This window comes from Panulirus ornatus, chromosome 11, assembly GCF_036320965.1.
Source record: "Panulirus ornatus isolate Po-2019 chromosome 11, ASM3632096v1, whole genome shotgun sequence".
Lineage (NCBI taxonomy): Eukaryota > Metazoa > Arthropoda > Malacostraca > Decapoda > Palinuridae > Panulirus > Panulirus ornatus.
In genome coordinates, this window is record NC_092234.1 from 46123012 (window position 1) to 46142975 (window position 19964).

General features: G+C 49.7%; 2 protein-coding genes across 2 annotated transcripts in view; one reads left to right on the plus strand and one right to left on the minus strand.

Moving 5' to 3' along the window:
• The window catches only part of LOC139751466 (uncharacterized), a 690594-nt gene that overhangs the window by 214452 nt on the left and 456178 nt on the right, over positions 1-19964 (plus strand). The window lies entirely within an intron of this gene.
• Positions 1-19964, minus strand: part of LOC139751465 (uncharacterized) — a 393736-nt gene that overhangs the window by 134003 nt on the left and 239769 nt on the right. Inside the window, exons 3-4 of the mRNA XM_071666894.1 lie at positions 5742-6747; positions 4742-4923 (exon numbers count right to left, since the gene is read on the minus strand). Of these exons, the coding sequence (XP_071522995.1) occupies positions 4742-4923; positions 5742-6747 (1188 nt within the window). The remainder of the gene's footprint in view (positions 1-4741; positions 4924-5741; positions 6748-19964) is intronic.

Sequence of the window (19964 nt, forward strand, 5' to 3'; positions counted from 1 at the left end):
AAAAAAGGGATTTTGTTACGTACCCTCTGGGCCTCACACCAGAGAACGAAGGTCCTTTGAGCAAGTCAGTGTCTCGTCTCCTCATCCACAGTTCCCTGCTCGCTGTGGTTATGGTGGTCCTCCTCGCCTTTTAGACCCACCTGGCCAGAGATAGGAGGGTCGTGGGTCGTCCCATTTCAATCGACCAATCCCTTAAGGGGAGGATGAACAGCTGGGACCGACTGTGTGCCCACCGACTGCCGCATCCTGGGAGTAGGATTCGAACCGATGCGGGCTCGAGGCCTCCTTGGCTCGATAGGTCAGGTGTGGTCATGTGCCGCTTGCCTTCCACTGTGTGGAGGGAGAGGGAGGAGGGGCGAGAAGAGGGGGTTATTTCAGGGTTGGATTTCATGGGCTGTGTAACACGGCAGGAGGTTCGTGATGGCCTTTTAACAGAGCGAGGGGTCGACGATAGACTGTCAGCAGGACGAGAGGTCGATGATAGACTTTAGCAGAGCGAGAGGTGGATTGTAGGCTTCAACAGAGCAGATGGTGTTAGACAGACTTAACAGAGCCAGAGGTAGATAACCCTACTTAACAGAGCCAGAGGTAGATAAACCTTTTTGATAGAGTGGGAGATAGATATTCCTGTTTAACAGAGCGAGAGGTAGATCTTCCTGTTTAACAGAGCGACAGATAGATCACGCACTTTAACATAGCGAGAGGCAGAGAGGTGACTTGTTAACAGAGCGGGATGCACTAAGGTGACGATACAACATAGCACGAGTCCTTATAGCCTAGTCCTTATAGCATGTTATTTTAACCTAGATCAAGAGGAAGTATAGTTTGAAGTCCTTTCCACTAAGATGCTCATATATCCAGCGGCGTCTCCAGCTTCATGCCTGCCTGAAGATGATCCACCTTCTTCGCCAGCCTCCTGTGTGTGTGTGTGTGTGTGTGTGTGTGTGGGATAGTGTCAAATGCTTTCGGGTACTCCAGACACACCCGGACAGTCCACCCAGCCTAAGTCAGAAGCTTGGAACGCATCACATGCTTTCCCTGAACCGTTGTCGTCTCTGGCACAGATAGTCTCTCTCTCTCTCTCTCTCTCTCTCTCTCTCTCTCTCTCTCTCTCTCTCTCTCCTTCGCAAGTGGTTCTCCATGTACTTTTCTGATCGTCTTTTTTTTTTTAAGCGTTTCACAGACTGTGCTTGTAGTTGAGCGCAACTACGCTGTCTCCTTTCTTTGAAAAAAAAAAAGATATTACGACATTCGGTCTTTTCCACCCCCTTGGCCGTCTACTTTCTTTTCAGCTACATTTAGAAACATTTCAGGCGGTCTGTCAGGTTGTACCTGCACATGGTACGTGTAAGTGTAATTTGTATGCGTGTGTATTTCAGTGTCTTTTGTGTATTTCAGTGTCCTTTCCCTGCTGCTGAGTGGAGCGCAGCCTTGGAGCTGCAGGTGGCCCCCATGGGAAGGAGGCGTAGGGTAGAAGTCCTGGGTAGTGATAATACCAGGACCCTTACAGAAATAGGGAGTCCTGGGTAGTAACACCAGGACCCTTACAGAAATAGGGAGTCCTGGGTAGTAACACCAGGACCCTTACAGAAATAGGGAGTCCTGGGTAACACCAGGACCCTTACAGAAATAGGGAGTCCTGGGTAAACACCAGGACCCTTACAGAAATAGGGAGTCCTGGGTAGTAATACCAGGACCCTTACAGAAATAGGGAGTCCTGGGTAGTAACACCAGGACCCTTACAGAAGTAAGGAGTCCTAATGTGATGAATAGATTTCTCAGTGCAGTAGGTATCTGTGGCTCAGTAGAGCTGCGTTGCTCACCTTGAACGCGATGGTACGAGACTTGGGGTATGGTGCGAGATTTGGGGGTGGTACGAGACGTGGGGATGGTACGAGTCTTGGGTATGGTACGAGACGTGGGGATGGTACGAGACGTGGGGGTGGTACGAGACTTGGGGATGGTACGAGACTTGGGGGTGGTACGAGACGTGGGGGTGGTACGAGACTTGGGGATGGTACGAGACTTGGGGGTGGTACGAGACGTGGGGATGGTACGAGACGTGGGGGTGGTACGAGTCTTGGGTACAACGGTTCGATGTATAAGGTTCAAAGGGCAAAGGCCAAACCAGTGCTTAAGGGTTTGCTCCGTCGTGCTCAAGTTGTACCGCAGTGGTCAGGAGGTTTGTACCGTCGTGCTCAAGGGTCGTACCGACGCGTCGTTGTGCTCCTGGGTCGCACTGTCGTACCCCAGGGTCGTACCGTCGTACCCAAGAACCATATCGTCGTTCTGAGGGTCGTACTATCGTACCCCAGGGTCGTACCGTCGTACCCGAGAACCATATCGTCGTTCTGAGGGTCGTACTATCGTACCCAGGGTCGTACCGTCTTACCCAAGAACCATATCGTCGTTCTGAGGGTCGCACTGTCGTACTGTCGTTCTGAGGGTCGTACCGTCCGTCGTATCCAAGGGTCGTACCGTCGGCGTCGTACTCAAGGATCTAATGATAGGTAGGTAAGGGGGATGGGGGAAAACTGGCTGGTCTGCTGGAGAGAGAGAGAGAGACAGAGGAGGAGGAGGGGTGGTGGTAGGTGGGTGGGTGGGGGAGGATGGTGTGGGGGGTGGGGGGGAGAGGAAGGGGGTGGGGGGAGAGGAAGAGGGTGGGGGGGAGAGGAAGAGGGTGGGTGTGGGGGAGGGAAATAGTTGGGTTTAGGAGGAGGGGGGAGTCAATGGCAGGTTTCCAAGTCAGTGGTTTGTCAAAGCGGATTACATACTTGGTTTCCGGTACGGGGCAGAAGAGCCGGATGGGACTTTTAAAAAGCACCACGTTCCTCCCCCCCTTCCTTTTTTTTTTTTTTAAGGGGGATGGGGTAAGAGGTGGAGGAGGGGGGGGGGAGAGGAGGCGGTGCGGGAGGAGGAGGAGAAGGAGAGGGAGGTGGTGGGGAGGGTGTTTAATTCTCTTATTGACCAGAGGGAAATTATATATATATATATATATATATATATATATATATATATATATATATATATATATATATATATATCTTTCTTTCATACTATCCGCCATTTCCCGCGATAGCGAGGTAGCGTTAAGAGCAGAGGACTGGGCCTTTGAGGGAATATCCTCACCTGGCCCCCTTCTCTGTTCCTTTTGGAAAACTAAAAAAAAATAATGAGAAGGGAGGATTTCCAGCCCCCCCGCTCCCTCCCCTTTTAGTCGCCTTCTACGACACGCAGGGAATACGTGGGAAGTATTCTTTCTCCCCTATCCCCAGGGATAATATATATATATATATATATATATATATATATATATATATATATATATATATATATATAGGGGGTGTTAGGGGAGGTTATTTACTACGTGGGGAGATGATGGTCATTGTTGTTGTTGTTGGGGGAGAGGAGTTGAGTGGTGGAGGTGGGGGAGATGATCCAGGTGTTGGGTCAGGTGGTGTGCCACGTATGTAGTATCACGTCTCGGGTGATTGGTGTTAATTAATGGCTCAGGTGGAGAGAGAGAGAGAGAGAGAGAGAGAGAGAGAGAGAGAGAGAGAGAGAGAGAGAGAGAGAGAGAGAGACGGGGCGGGGCGAGGCGGGGCGGGGTATATAATAGAAAGGATGATGACTGTTGATGGTAGGAAAGAAGCGGAGGACAAAAGACGATGGGGCCCCCGAAAGATGCGATCTTTCCCGTCTTTAAGGCAGTGCTGCGGGGGGAGCTGGGGCGGGGTCGGGGGATCCTGAAAGGACCTGTCTATCTCTCTGTTGATTTAGTGGATTGCCGACTTAGAAGCCCCGAGACGCGGCCGTAAACATTCAGCACAAACACTCGGGCCTTCTTTATGAACTATTTCAGACGAGGGGAAACAGACTGCCGGTCCTTGCGGGAGGAGGGGACGGCCTTGTAAGGTGGCGGGGGAATGGCCTTGTTAGCGGCCGAGCTCCTGGAGGAGGGGAGAGACTGGGTGGTGTGGCGAGAGGGAGACGGAGGAGGTGGGGATTTGGAGGGAGTGAGTGTGTGTGTGTGTATGTGTGTGTATGATCGGGTAGCCACAGGAGAGTGAGTCACGATGAGTCAGGTTGACAGAGGCACCTCCTGCTAGCGGTCATGTGGGAGGGATGGATGGAGGGAGGGATGGAGGGAGGGCATCTCATGGGTATGGGAGGGAGGGCCATATGGCCATGGTGGCCTGGCTGACCATCAAGAGAGGTAAAGTACTTTATGGTGGGGACGTGACCATCACGGGATGCTACGGCGGGGGGGTCGGGGGGTCACGGGACGACTCAGCATTCCCAGGGTGTCCTAGGACTGATGTTTTATTGTCCACTTAACCACCGTCCGGGGACGAGGTCCCGTGTGGCAGCCCCCTTGCCTCCACCCTGTCGTTGGCGGGCAGTAATGGGCCACCACTGTATACAGTGGTCTTGGAGGGTAAATAATCGCTGAATGTGACGGCATTGTTCTACCCACCTACTGCACAGACCCACCTACCCACCCTCTGCAGGAGTTTTAAACACCCCCCCTAGTCCACTGTGAATGACTCGCTACACCCCACTGAATATGTGTCTTCCACTGTCTATGGTGCATCAGAGCGGCAAAGGGGAGTATCCACTGCTGATTCCTAACCCCTTTCCACTGTCGGAGACCGTGAGGACCCCACTGTGTGTGTGTGTGTGTTTGTAGCTAACGATATGAATTGAACGCAGAGGGTCGACTTTGGTCGAGGTTACTCACCGGTGTGGATGTATGTATGTTTCTTCATGTCTGACTTCTGGTGGAAGCGCTTGCCGCAGTACTGGCAAGGGTAGGGCCTGGTGTCCGAGTGGATGAGGAGGTGTGTGGAGAGAGTGGACGACCTCTTGAAGCACTTGCCGCACTGCTTACACTCGAACACCTTCTCCGCGTTGTGCACCGCTCTGGAAAAGAGGGGTCGGTCGCGTGGGTTAGATGATGTACGACAACCAGCGTCCCACTCACCCAACACCGTGTATCACACTTTATGGCTTATGTGTATATGGTCGTTATGATGGCACAGAGCTTTGAAAGATCCTATCCTAAGCAAATGGCAAGGATTGGGCATTAAACCTCTTAACTGTGCAGTAGATTTTATAAGTGAAGTGAGAAGAGGTTGAAGGTTTCATTAATCTAAGGTAATTTGTAGTTTAAGTCACTATAGAGCTGTAAGAAAATATCCGCATATAGTTAATTGATCATTAAGGGGAACTGCAGTTTGTATTTGGATGAGTGTAGAAGGCACCCTTGATGTAGGCGATTGTGTTTTGACTAATGTTTTCCACGAAGGTCATGGCTGATCACCCTCCAAGTGTCGTATATGATTCACGTACATTTTGATCGTGGATGTGTGAACTTATCTGAAGTAGTGTAGAAGATGTTAGAGCAGATTATGGTGATATTATCTGTAGAGTCATAGTTGGACTGTGGGGAAGGTCAGGTGACATCTTGCTTCAAAATTAAGTGTTGACGGACTTTATTAGCTTGACCTTGTTGGGCTAGTACCTGGCTCATGATGACTTTTTTTTTTTTTTTTTTAGACCTAACGCTACTGAAGGAGGTAGGTAGGAGAGCGAGTCTCCCACCACACTTCAGGTGGTTGACCTGCTGTAGCTCTGAGAGAGAGAGAGAGAGAGAGAGAGAGAGAGAGAGAGAGAGAGAGAGAGAGAGAGAGAGAGCGAGAGAGAGAGAGTGTGTGTGGTTGAGGGTTCGTCCCGCTCACCTGTGTTGCGTGAGGCTGATCTCGTGGCCAAAGGTCTTGTTGCAGTACTCGCAGGCGAAGGGCCGCTTCCCGTTGTGGGATCGTCGGGAGTGGACCTCGAGGCCGTGTGGCGTGCTGAACATCTTCTCGCACTTGATGCACGAGTACACGTCGCCCAGGGGCAGGGGCTTGACCAGCGAGCCGTCCAGGGGCAGCGACCCGTGCCCCGGCAGCGACCACGGGAAGAGGCTCTCCGACCCCGCCATACTCCAGGGGAAGGAGTAGCTCAGCGACGACGGGTACGACACGGCCAGGCTGTTACGGTTGGCGTCCAGGCTGGACGACGACGAGGCCTCGCCGTCCTTCTTGAAGAGGACGAGGGGCGGCGGCGGGTAGAGCCCCAGGGGGAGGCTCGGGGGCCGCGGCAGGTCCAGTAGGGAGTCCCGGGCGTGGAGGGGCAGGGATGGGAGGAAGGGCCGGTTGATGGCGAAGCTGGGCGCCTCGCGAGGCGAGAGCGAGGGCGCCAAGCTGACGGCCTCGCTGGTCTTGCTGGTGACGAGGGGCTCGCGTAGACTGGATGTCGTCCCCTCGTCCGGCTTCGACGACAGGTTGAGGGCCATGTGCAGCTCGGGCATCGGGGGTCTGGAGACGACAGGCGACATCTTCTCCAGGAGATGGGTCGACACGGGCGGGCTGTCGTCTCTGGCCGGGGGCGGCGACAGCAGGCGAGGCGCGGGCGACTTTTCCCCGTCGTCTTTGCCCTGCTCCGCTGTGGATTCTTGGGTGTCTGTGAGGGGCGTCTCGTCCACGCTGTCCACGACCTCGATGTGTTCTTCGTCGTCGTCCTCGTCCTCCTCCTTCGTCTTGGCCTGGCCGTCGGGGCCGTCCACCTGCTCGGCCCATGGGGAGAGGCTGCGGCCGACTAAGGAGGAGATGGTGAAGGAGGACCTCTCGAAGGAGGACCTGGAGGAGGGCACCGGGTCGGGCTTGGTTGGCCGGCCGACGCTGCGGGTGTCACTCGCGCCCTCTGCAACAAGAACAAGAACAAGAACAATGATTACAATGATCACGACTGCCTTTGCCTTACGGTGGCCGACATGGCGCACTCGAGGTGGGTCATGTCGGCTGAAAAGGCAAGATGATGTTAATGGGAAACAGGAGAATGGAAGCTGACCTAACGACTCATCCTCGTTTGTCTAGTCTTCTCAGTGAAACTGTGGGAAGAAGCAGTGTTGCATGCCATGGGTGTGGGTGTTTGGGACTGTGAGACGGGAGCAGAGGCCGGAATGATATATGAGATGGAGAGAAATAATACGGTCGGCGTCGAGCGGTGGTTGATGAGAAGCGACAGCAGGGGAGTTGATTAAGCAGAAGGGTTTAGACACCACTTGAGCTAAAAGAAGTGGCGGAAGAAGAGCCGGGAAGCTACCGGCAATATACACAAGCAATGCTCCTCCACACAGCGGCGAACTAGAACCCCCTCCTATAGCGATGGGTTCGCTCCTCAGATGACGTATGATTACGACAGCTATACAGGGACAAGTGTACGTACGTCACCTGTGGTGGGAGGGATTAATAAGGGCGACTGAAAGGATTCTTACAGGAAAAATAATTCAGACATGACACAACTGGAGGAAATCTCTGTGAATAACCTAAATCTACAAGGCTGTATGTATGTGTGTATGTATGCGTGTATATATGTATATGTATGTATGTAGCTATGATTAGCGAGTCAGTAGGTCTTGAAGTCCAGTATGCGGTCAGGGACAACCTACTGCTACAATTACTACTACTACTACAGGTTACACTTGAATTGCTTCCCTTCATAGATTATAACATCCATATGGCTCCAGGCTATCGCAAGACTGAAGAAAAAAACACACGTACTCATATAAATCATACATACAAATCATGTATATAAAACACACGTACTCATATAAATCATACATACAAATCATGTATATAAAACACACGTACTCATATAAATCATACATACACATCATGTATATACGTCTGTATGATTGCTCGGCGCGCGGGAATATGTATATTGAGACGGGACTGGCACTCCAATACAACCACACAAAATGAAATTAAACGAATTGAAGTTGTGGAATTGATGCACGTATTTACCTGTTTTGTAATAAGTTATTTGTACTGTACGGGGAGGGAGTTGTACACTCGTCAGGGCCCCATCTCTTGTACTGTACGGGGAGGGAGTTCTACACTCGTGGGGCCACCATCTCTTGTACTGTACGGGGGAGTGGGTTCTACACTTGTGGGGGCCACCATCTCTTGTACTGTACGGGGAGGGAGTTCTACACTCGTGGGGGCCCACCATCTCTTGTACTGTACGGGGGAGGGAGTTCTACACTCTTGGGGCCACCATCTCTTGTACTGTACGGGGAGGGAGTTCTACACTCGTGGGGGCCACCATCTCTTGTACTGTACGGGGAGGGAGTTCTACACTCGTGGGGCGCCACCATCTCTTGTACTGTACGGGGAGGGAGTTCTACACTCGTGGGGCGCCACCATCTCTTGTACTGTACGGGGGAGGGAGTTCTACACTCGTGGGGGTCCACCATCTCTTGTACTGTACGGGGAGGGAGTTCTACACTCGTGGGGCCACCATCTCTTGTACTGTACGGGGGAGGGAGTTCTACACTCGTGGGGTCATCATCTCTTGTACTGTACGGGGGAGGGAGTTCTACACTCGTGGGGTCATCATCTCTTGTACTGTACGGGGGAGGGAGTTCTACACTCGTGGGGCCACCATCTCTTGTACTGTACGGGGAGGGAGTTCTACACTCGTGGGGCGCCACCATCTCTTGTACTGTACGGGGAGGGGAGTTCTACACTTGTGGGGGTCCACCATCTCTAGTACTGTACGGGGAGGGAGTTCTACACTCGTGGGACCACCATCTCTTGTACTGTACGGGGGAGGGAGTTCTACACTCGTGGGGCCACCATCTCTTGTGTACATTCTCAAACTGGCGCTGTTATCGCTTGTTGGATCTTAAACCAAGAGTGGCTGAAGCCTTTTGTAAGGACGATATGTTGAAAGCAATTTCCCTTTTTCTATCATCAGCCATGATTAATACAGGAGGCGTAGCCGGTCCCTACGACCCACCCCCCCCCCAAAAAAAAACAACCCTCCCCTCCAGTAGATGAATATTTCCTTCGAATATTGCATTAGAAATTGAATATATATATATATATATATATATATATATATATATATATATATATATATATATATATGGAGACTGGGGAATGCCATATGAGAAGCGGGCGTTAAGTTTTCTCATTAGCGGAGGAAGATGATGTAACCTCGACGTCAAATGGCAGATTAAAGAAAAAAAAAGAATATATATATATATATATATATATATATATATATATATATATATATATATATATATATATATATATATATATATGCTGAGGACTGGAACATTATCTGTGACGGTGTTTGGCTTGTAGGGTGGGTGTTTGTGATGATAGTGATGATGATTATAATGATGATGATAATGAATTAAATGATAAAGATGATGATAATGATAATTATGGTAATGATGATAATGATGATAATAATAATTAGCACGATGATTATAATTGTTTTACTACTGCTGTTACTACTACTACTACCATTACTACTTCTACTACCATTACTACTACTACTACTACTGCTAATAATAATGATAATGGTAATTGCACCTGGCGGTAGGTGCCAGAACTTGTCTGGATTTCGAAAGGCTATGGAGACAAAGTAGAGCGAGATCTATGCCACCCTACCGAACACCAGTCTTTCAAGCTCAGGTCAGTAAGCGTTTTATTTTTACGCTTAAAAAAAAACCCCAGAAGCTTTTCGAGGTGAGGCAGTTTTCCGATGACGGTTTGAGAGAGAGAGAGAGAGAGAGAGAGAGAGAGAGAGAGAGAGAGAGAGAGAGAGAGAGAGAGAGAGAGAGTCATAATCACCGTAGGAATGTGTTACACAGAGCAGCCACCGTGTCGCTCGCTCTTGGGCGAAGGAAACCTGTCCGAGTCAAATGGGATTCGAAGGCGAGAACCAAACGCCCCCATCCCTGGTTGACCTAGCCTTAGTGGGGTGGGGGTGGCTAGGCGGAAGTGAACATATATCAGGTGAAAGAACAAGGGAATACAGTATGTGGAGGCGTAACATAACACACACACACACCAAGTTAAAGAACAAGCCATTAAAAGGACATACAACAGGAGTAAGAACAAAGAGAACGCCAGACACACCAGGAAGAAGAGGATGTGTATGGCTCCCCCCCCTCTCCCTGGCCACATAGTGTGTGTTTGGCGACGCATTATGTGAATGTGTGTGTGTGTGTGTGTGGGTGGGTGGGTGGTGGTGTAAGGGAGGGGTGGGTGGCAGTAGCAGCAGTAGTAGTCGTAGTAATAATAATAATATTCGTGTCCACACCACATGTAGAGAGAGAGAGAGAGAGAGAGAGAGTAGATGAGAGACACGCATCTACGTGCATATGAGCCGGCATTATATTCAGGCACGCGTTGCATATACGGCGAGGTAATCACACTTATGCTTCCAAGCAATCATGGGGAGAGAGAGAGAGAGAGAGAGAGAGAGAGAGAGAGAGAGAGAGAGAGAGAGATTTTGTTTATTTTTGGTTCATTTTCCCTATGGCTGTTCGGTTGACTGGGCCAACACGTAAGGGACTCGCTGATGAGTATGGAGTGAGTCAACAGGAGGCTTTGTTTGGTGAGTAACACACACACACACACACACACACACACACACACACACACACACACACACACACACACACACACCACACACACGCACACACACACACCACACACACGCACACACACACACACACAGAACAACTTTACTGGATGAGTAACGTGAATAACGTTCCAGTATTCACCGTCATGGGTGTTGGTCATGTACTCATGAGAAGTGAGTGGGTGAGTCTCTTGTGTCCGTGACTCACGAGTCTGGGTGTGAGTAACCCCGTAGGCCACGTGGGTGTGCTAGACGCTCTAGAGACGACTCATCCGCCCGATATTGCAGAACATGGTGATCCAGGTGCCACAAGGGGCGTGTCTAGAGAACGTGTTCTAGTTGAGTCGTGGCCACTTCTAGTTGACTTGTGGCCATTTCTAGCTGTGTTCTAGATGGTTCATGGGCCATATCTAGAGAACATGATGTGTACGTGGCCCATGGCCAGTTTCTAGATTATGATGATCTAGGTATTTTATGACGAGTCGTAGTGAACGTATTCTAGAAATCGTATGACCAGTCCTAGAGAAGATGGTCTAGAAATCCTGGAACTATTTCTGGAGAGGATGTTCTAGAAATCCCTTGGCCAGTTTTAGAGAAGATGGTCTAGGAACCCTGTGACTATTTCTAGAGAGGATGTTCTAGAAATCCCTTGGCCAGTCCTAGAGAAGATGGTCTAGGAACCCTATAAATATTTCTAGAGAGGATGTTCTAGAAATCCCTCGGCCAGTCCTAGAGAAGATGGTCTAGGAACCCTGTAACTATTTCTAGAGAGGATGTTCTAAAAATCCCTTGGCAAGTTTTAGAGAAGATGGTCTAGGAACCCTGTGACTATTTCTAGAGAGGATGTTCTAGAGATCCCTTGGCCAGTCCTAGAGAAGATGGTCTAGGAATCCTATAACTATTTCTAGAGAAGATATACGTATGGTTGTGCTGTTGATGTTGTGAATGGTGGTAGTTGTGGCTCGGTGTTGGCAGTCGTACTAAGTGTTGGTAATTGTATAGTGGCGGTTGTGATTAGTGTTGTATTCTTGGTGTTGGCAGAAGTGACTGGTGGCAGCTGCTGCTACGTTAGTGGTGGTGGTGGCAGATGCATGGGTGTTGGCAGAAACGTGAGTGTCGGTAGAGCCATGGGTGTTGGCAGAACGAGGATGATGGAAACGTCATGAGTGTTGGCAGACATTTGGGGGGTGTGGTAGCATTTTGCGTGTTGGCAGGCACGTTGGTGGTGGCAACGTCACGGGTGGTGGCAGGTACTTGGGGTGTGGCAGCGTCATGAGTGTTGGCAGAGAATTCGGTGGTGGCAGCTATTTGTGTGTGGTTGGCAAAAGTATTGTGGTAGGGGAGGATGTGTGGTATGGGAGAGTGTATGGTATGGAAGTGTGTCTGGTAATGGAGGGTGTATGGTATGGAAGGCTGTGTGGTAGGAAAGGGTATATGGTATGGAAGGGTGTGTGGTAGGAGAGGGCGTATGGTATGTGCGGATGTGTGGTAGGGTAGGGAGTATGATATAGATGGATGTGTGGTAGGGGAGGTTGTTTGGTATGGAAGGGTATGTGGAAGGGGAAGACGTGTGGTATGGGAGGCTGTATGGTAGGATAGGCTGTGTGGAAGGGAGGGTCTGTGGTAGAGCAGGGTGTGTGGTAGGGGAGGCTGTTTGGTATGGAAGGGTGTGTGGTAGGGCAGGGTTTGTGGAATGAAGGGTCTGTAGCAGGGCCGGGTGTGTTGAAGGGGAGGGTGTGTGGTAGGGCTGGGTGTGTGGTAGGGGAGGGTCTGTGGTAGGGCTGGGTGTGTGGTAGGGGAGCGGTCTGTGGTAGGGCCGGATGTGTGGTAGGGGAGGGGTCTGTGGTAGGGGAGGGGTCTGTGGTAGGGCCGGGTGTGTGGAAGGGGAGGGGTCTGTGGTAGGGCTGGGTGTGTGGTAGGGGAGGGGTCTGTGGTAGGGCTGGGTGTGTGGTAGGGCCGAGTCTGTGGTAAGGCTGGGTGTGTGGTAGGGCCAGGTCTGTGGTAGGGCTGGGTGTGTGGTAGGGGAGGGGTGTGAGGTAGGGGAGGGGTCTGTGGTAGGGTCGGGTCTGTGGTAGGGCTGGGTGTGTGGTAGGGCTGGGTGTGTGGTAGGGGCGGATGTGTGGTAGGGGCGGGGTCTGTGGTAGGGCCGGGTCTGTGGTAGGGCTGGGTGTGTGGTAGGGCCGGGTCTGTGGTAGGGCTGGGTGTGTGGTAGGGCCGGGTCTGTGGTAGGGCTGGGTGTGTGGTAGGGGCGGGTCTGTGGTAGGGCTGGGTGTGTGGTAGGGGCGGGTGTGTGGTAGGGGAGGGCTGGGTGTGTGGTAGGGGCGGGTCTGTGGTAGGGCCGGGTGTGTGGTAGGGGCGGGTGTTAGGTAGGGTAAGGCCGGGTGTGTGGTAGGGGAGGGTGTGTGGTAGGGGAGGGCTGGGTGTGTGGTAGGGGCGGGTGTGGCTGGACAAACAGGAGGATCATTCGCTAATGAGAAAATTCCACAGGTTGGGTGGAGGCCTCCCGTCTCGCCTTACTCCGTGATTGAGGCCGCAACACTCAACTCCTCCCTTCTCCCCACCCCACTATACTCCCCACCCCACTATACTCCCCACTCCCCACCATCCTCCCTCCACCCGACCCCTCTCCACCCATGCACACTTTACCTTAATGACCCTTAACCCAGGACACTCTGTAGCTATCGAATTGACCCCCCTTATATATATATATATATATATATATATATATATATATATATATATATATATATATATATATATATATATATATATATATACCCATCTGTGACCCACTTCGTAGCCATGCATGTCTCTTGGAAAGGTAAGATATTCCTGAAGAAGAGAAGGAAAGAAATATTATCACTGGGATTAATTTAACTTCGGCTCTCTGTAGTCGCGACTTGTGTGTGGATAGATTTAGTACGAAAGAGGCAGACGGAGGGAGAAACGTAATTCCACAGCGCCATTGTACGAGGGGAAGGAGTGGATAAGTATAACGGGCGATCCTCGTGTGGCAAGTCTCTTCACAGAAACTGTGGGAAGCAGGCGGCCCAACCGCGTTGCGGCGGGTCCAAGGACCTTTTAAGTGGCTGTCACACGCGCAGGCAACTCACGAGAGCCCTGGCTGAAGTGATATACCTGTAGAACAGAGAGAGAGAGAGAGAGAGAATGGTCGTTCTCCATCAACGACTCGTGATGGTGATGATGGAACGAATAGGATTGGAAGACCACACGCAGGAGGAAACCCGAAGCAGGCAGGCAGGCAGGTGTGTTTGGAGACCAGGGGCTTCTGGCCCCATCGTCAAATGCTCTCCATGTCCACCGGCGGGGGGGGGGGGGGGGGGGGGGTGTCTCAGCAGATGATTATTCCTCTCTCTCTCTCTCTCTCTCTCTCTCTCTCTCTCTCTCTCTCTCTGAGGTTGGAGGAGAAGGAGTGAGTGACTCGTGAGACGTCACTGGTAAACCTTGAGGCAGTAGCCGCACTCTTCAGCCGATGGGAGGAAGTGTTTGAGGAAAGGGAGTTGAGGAGACTTTTTTTTTTTTTTAAGATATTTTGGAAATTGGAAGCAACAGCTTTAGGGTAATGGTTACATCCCTCTACATTGTCTTATCTATCTATCTATCTTTTTCTATCTATCTATCTATATCTATCTATCTATCTATCTAAATATATATATATATATATATATATATATATATATATATATTCTGGAGCTGTGTTGAGGTAGCGTCAGGCATACATGAACAATGGCCGTATTTGCGCACATTATGTATGTTTTATATATATATATATATATATATATATATATATATATATATATATATATATATATATATATATATATATAACATTTTTCGTGGATACTTTTACGTAAAGATAATTCATAAACATATAATTCCCTTGTGACTCTTGGGTCCATCTGGGAATGAATATTCCTCTCTCCTTTTTTCCCCCCTCCACCCTCCCTGCCCCACCATGTCTCGTTCGTGAATATTCCATTTTGTCAATGTTTCAGGAAAGCAAAGCACTCATCGAAATACGGCATACAAATTACATTTACGGCGGGGATCAGGTGTGGCCTGATATTCAGAGAGGTATGCTAATGCTCACGCGAATGATAAAAGCTTATAGATATATATACGTTATACACAGGACGGAAGGGTGGGAGTGGACGTGCTAGATAGAGAAGGGGAGTGGACGTGCTAGATAGAGGGGGGGAGTGGACGTGCTAGATAGAGAAGGGGGGAGTGGACGTGCTAGATAGAGAGAGGGGGGAGTGGACGTGCTAGATAGAGAAGGGGGAGTGGACGTGCTAGATAGAGAAGGGGGAGTGGACGTGCTAGATAGAGAAGGGGATTGGACGTGCTAGATAGATGGACGGAAGGCTTACGACCCATGAGGTAGATAGATAGATAATGAGAGATGGAGATAGATGAATAGATATTTAGGTAAGAAATGAGGCATGAGGTTTACTGGAACTCATTCCATAGAATTGCTATCTCACGCAGCTATCTCATCTTTTGGCCAACCTGTGCTGAAGACATCTAGTGCATGGTGTGTATACATGAAGACACCTAGTGCATGGTGTGTATACATGAAGACACCTAGTGCATGGTGTGTATACATGAAGACATCTAGTGCATGGTGTGTATACATGAAGACACCTAGTGCATGGTGTGTATACCTCGGTGTTGGGTACACCTAATGAGGGCCCTCGCTGTGGAGACACATGTAGCCTTTGTCTCTGGCAATAGCAGTTTTTTTTGGGGGTAGGGGAGGAGGGGCCATCTTTCGTTTATTCTTATTTAGGTAATAAGGTTGGAATTTCATCTTGCACCGGCCCTGAATCCTCCTTTTAAGTCCCTTGTGTATCGCTGTCTCGTTGTGTATTTCTCACTCGCATTTGTACCTGTGATGGTGATCTGCTACCACATCTGTCACCACCACCACTCCGGTTGATTGTACCTGCTATCATCATATCCCCCCACCTTTTTTTTTTATCCTTTCCCTCTATACTTCCTCCAACATTGATCTCTTATGATTCTTCGTACGTTGGCGGTTGTTGGCCTTGTTATATATTTATATTTTTCCTCCAGTACCACGTTCGTGGAGGATGTAGTACATTTACTTCCATAATGACCTGGGTGATTAGTCTTGATGTGCCTGAGGTGGTGTGTGGGTCATGGATGAGGACAAGGTCTGCTATGTTGGGGTGTGGGTCATGTACGAGTGCCATATCATGGACAAGGTCTGCTATGTTGGGGTGGGTCATGTACAAGTGCTATATCATGGACAAGGTCTGCTATGGTGGGGGTATGGGTCATGTACAAGTGCTATATCATGGACCAGGTCTGCTATGTGGGGGTCTGGGTCATGTACGAGTGTCATATCATGGACCAGGTCTGCTATGGTGGGGGTGTGGGTCATGTACGAGTGTCATATCATGGACCAGGTCTGCTATGTTGGGGTGGGTCATGTACGAGTGCTATATCATGGACCAGGTCTGCTATATGGGGGTGTGGGTCATGTACGAGTGCTATATCATGGACCAGGTCTTCTATGTTGGGGTGGGTCATGTACAAGTGCCATATCATGGACCAGGTCTGCTATGTGTGGGTCATGTACGAGTGCCATATCATGGACCAGGTCTGCTATGTGTGGGGGTGTGGGTCATGTACAAGTGCCATATCATGGACCAGGTCTGCTATGTGTGGGTCATGTACGAGTGCCATATCATGGACAAGGTCTGCTATGGTGGGTGTGTGGGTCATGCACAAGTGCCATATCATGGACAAGGTCTGCTATGTTGGGGTGGGTCATGTACAAGTGCCATATCATGGACAAGGTCTGCTATGTGTGGGGGTGTGGGTCATGTACTAGTGCCATATCATGGACAAGGTCTGCTATGGTGGGGTGGGTCATGTACGAGTGCTATATCATGGACCAGGTCTGCTATGGTGGGGGTGTGGGTCATGTACGAGTGCCATATCATGGACCAGGTCTGCTATGGTGGGGGTGTGGGTCATGTACTAGTGCCATATCATGGACAAGGTCTGCTATGTGTGGGGGTGTGGGTCATGTACAAGTGCTATATCATGGACTAGGTCTGCTATGTTGGGGTGGGTCATGTACGAGTGCTATATCATGGACAAGGTCTGCTATGTGTGGGGGTGTGGGTCATGTACGAGTGCTATATCATGGACAAGGTCTGCTATGTGTGGGGGTGTGGGTCATGTACGAGTGCTATATCATGGACAAGGTCTGCTATGTGTGGGGGTGTGGGTCATGTACGAGTGCTATATCATGGACCAGGTCTCCTCTGTTGTTGTTTCTGCCTCTCGTCCGTGTATGTCTGCTGTCATTTGGTTGGACCACATTCGTCACACTGTATCATCCTGTTCTCTCCTTCGTCTGCTGGTCCATTGCCTGTTGGTATGCACTGAGATTTGTCGACCAGTGCCATTGAGGTTTTACAGCCATAGAGTCTGTGTTTCTTGAAACTTAACAGCCATAGAGTCTGTGTTTCTTGGGTCTTTTCATGATATAGAATGGGAATTGAAATGTCCAAACCATGTAATTGGTGGTTGCGTATCTTTAACCTTTCCAGTACGCCTTCTGCTGTTGCTAGAGGGGAATTGAAGGGTGACAGAGGGTGAAGTGTGGAAAGGGGCATGTCTAGGGGGTGATAGGGAGTTGGAAAGGGGGAAAGCTGAAGGGAGAGGGAGAGAGAGAGAGAGTGTAGGAAAGGGGGGAAAGTATGGGGGAACAAGGGTTAAGTGAGAGAGTGGAAAAGGGGGGCATCTAAAGAGGAGAGAGAGAGAGAGAGAGAGAGAGAGAGAGAGAGGAATGAGTGGAAAGGGGACAGCTAAGGGGAAGAGGAGAGGGGGGAAGTTAGGGAAGGGGGGGAGGGGGGGGAGGGAAGGGATTTAATATCCGTGTAGCGGCCATTACTTCCACTCGTAACGATGACACGCCGATTACTGTGTGGCCCCGCGTCCCGACCCGCCCACCTGACCCGGGCTTTGGCCACGCTCCGCCCCGCCCCCAGGGGTCAGGGGTCACGGGGCGAGGGTAGGGCTAGATAGCAACAGCGAGAAGGGAGTGGGGGGGATGAATAGGATAGGAGGGGAGAGACTTCGTGGAGGGAGGGAGGGACGGGGTCGTGGTTGGGATAGGTAGACAAGGGAAGGGTGGCGAGATGTGTGGATAGGTGAGGTGGTTGGGGGTGGAGGACGGATGGGCTAGACGAGTGGCGGACGCAGCAGTAGTCGGTCAAGCCTTCGGGGTTCAGGCAGTGAGGTGTCCTCCACCCGGTGGTGTGTGGTAGGTATACAGCGCTACCGGACTACCAGGAGGCCTCGCTGGTGAGTGGTAGAACCAGACACTTACCAGCTACCAGGCTACAAGGAGTGGTAGGACCAGACACTACCAGGAGGCCTCTCTGGTGAGTGGTAGAACCAGACACTTACCAGCTACCAGGCTGCCAGGGAGGAACGGAGACGAACGTGCATACGAAACGTTCACATATTTACATACGTAGTTCGTGAACACACACACACACACACACACACACACACACACACACACGTCCGAGTCACCAGCAGCAAACAACCATTAGATGGTTTCTCTCTCTGCCATCACCCGGTGATCCGCTCATTCATACTGTACCATTAATGTGGACGTTAACGATCGTCTACACCAGATGGAAGGGGTCCTTAAGGGGGGGTCAGAGGTCACGGCTCATCCCTCATTCCGGGCAGAAACCAGCGATGGATTGTACATTACACCCACAGTAACCGTAGTTTGAGTACTGCTGGTACGTGATTGTACCACGGGTCGTTTTCTAGTTACGCGATTCCATTTGGAAGGAAGCACGGTTGTCGGAGGTCACTGTATTGAAGGACATGTTGATCGAGGACGACAGTATGGGCTTATGGTAGACAGGACCCGACCTTTGACCTGACCCCTGAGAGTCACGGGGTCAAGGTTCTTGTCTTCGATCTCCGAGGGTCGTACCGTCGTGGTTAAGGGTCGTGTAATTATGGTCAAGGGTCGTACTGTCGTGGTTAAGGGTCGTGTAGTTATGGTTAAGGGTCGTGTAATTATGGTCAAGGGTCGTACTGTCGTGGTTAAGGGTCGTGTAGTTATGTTTAAGGGTCGTAAGGTCGTGGTTAAGGGTCGTACCGTCCTGGTGGTTAAGGGTCGTGTAGTTATGGTTAAGGGTCGTACCATCGTAGTGGTTAAGGGTCGTAAGGTCGTGGTAAGGGTCGTACCGTCGTGGTTAAGGGCCGTATAGGCGAGTTTGCTTGTCTTACCGTCGTGGTTAACGGGTCGTACCCTAGTGGTTAAGGGGTCGTACCCTCGTGGTTCAGGGGTCGTCACGTCGTACCAACAACATTGTGAGCCCCGCGCACGATGTCTGACGACCCCACCCAGTGAGGTCGTCAGCACACAAGTCCAGAGTCTACCTTGTGGTGACACACACACACACACACACACACACACAGGTATGTGGGTGATGGTGTGGTATTACATATGGTTTCATGATAATGATAATAAAAATGATAATGATATAATGGTAATAATGATGCTGATAATACTTGTGATAATAATAGTAATAATGATAATAATAACTATAATGATAAGGATTTATTAATAATAATGATAAATAATAATGAAAATGATAATAATAGAATGGTAATAATAATGATAACTGTAATAATGATAACGATAATAATAGAATGGTAATAGTAATGATAATTGTAATATGATAATGATAATAGCAAAAATAATAGTAATCATAATAATAATAATACTAATAATATTAATAATAATAATAATAATAATAATAGAATGATGATAGTGACAATAATAATGATAATGATAATAAAGATAATAATAATGATAGATAATGGTTTATGGAATCTAGGCAGCCATCCAGCTAATATTACACAATTAAGATGTTACAGAAGTGGGAGGTCATGATGGTAGCGAGCCAAATTGATCATACATGATCTTAAGATCAAGGTGAGGGGCTGCATGTGTCCACGCTGTGGGCAACCACATGAGTGAGGCACGTGGACATAGTGTGTGTGTGTGTGTGTGTGTGTGGTCATACACGTACATACGGAGCCGTACACAGAGTCAAGAAGTTGACCTAGACAGCCAAGCGGGACGAAAGATCAAAACCACACAGCCAAATCTATAGCTGTCTTGTCTCACAGCCAGAAAGCCAACCATATAACCAGAAAGCCAACCATACAGAAGTAAAGGCAGCCATACTACCAGAAAGCCAACCATACAACGAGAAAGTTAACCATACAACCAGACAGCCAACCATGCAGACATAAAGCCAGCCATACTGCCCGAAAACCAACCATACAACCAGAAAGCCAACCATACAACCAGAAAGCCAACCATACAACCAGAAAGCCAACCATACAACCAGAAAGCCAGCCATACAACCAGAAAG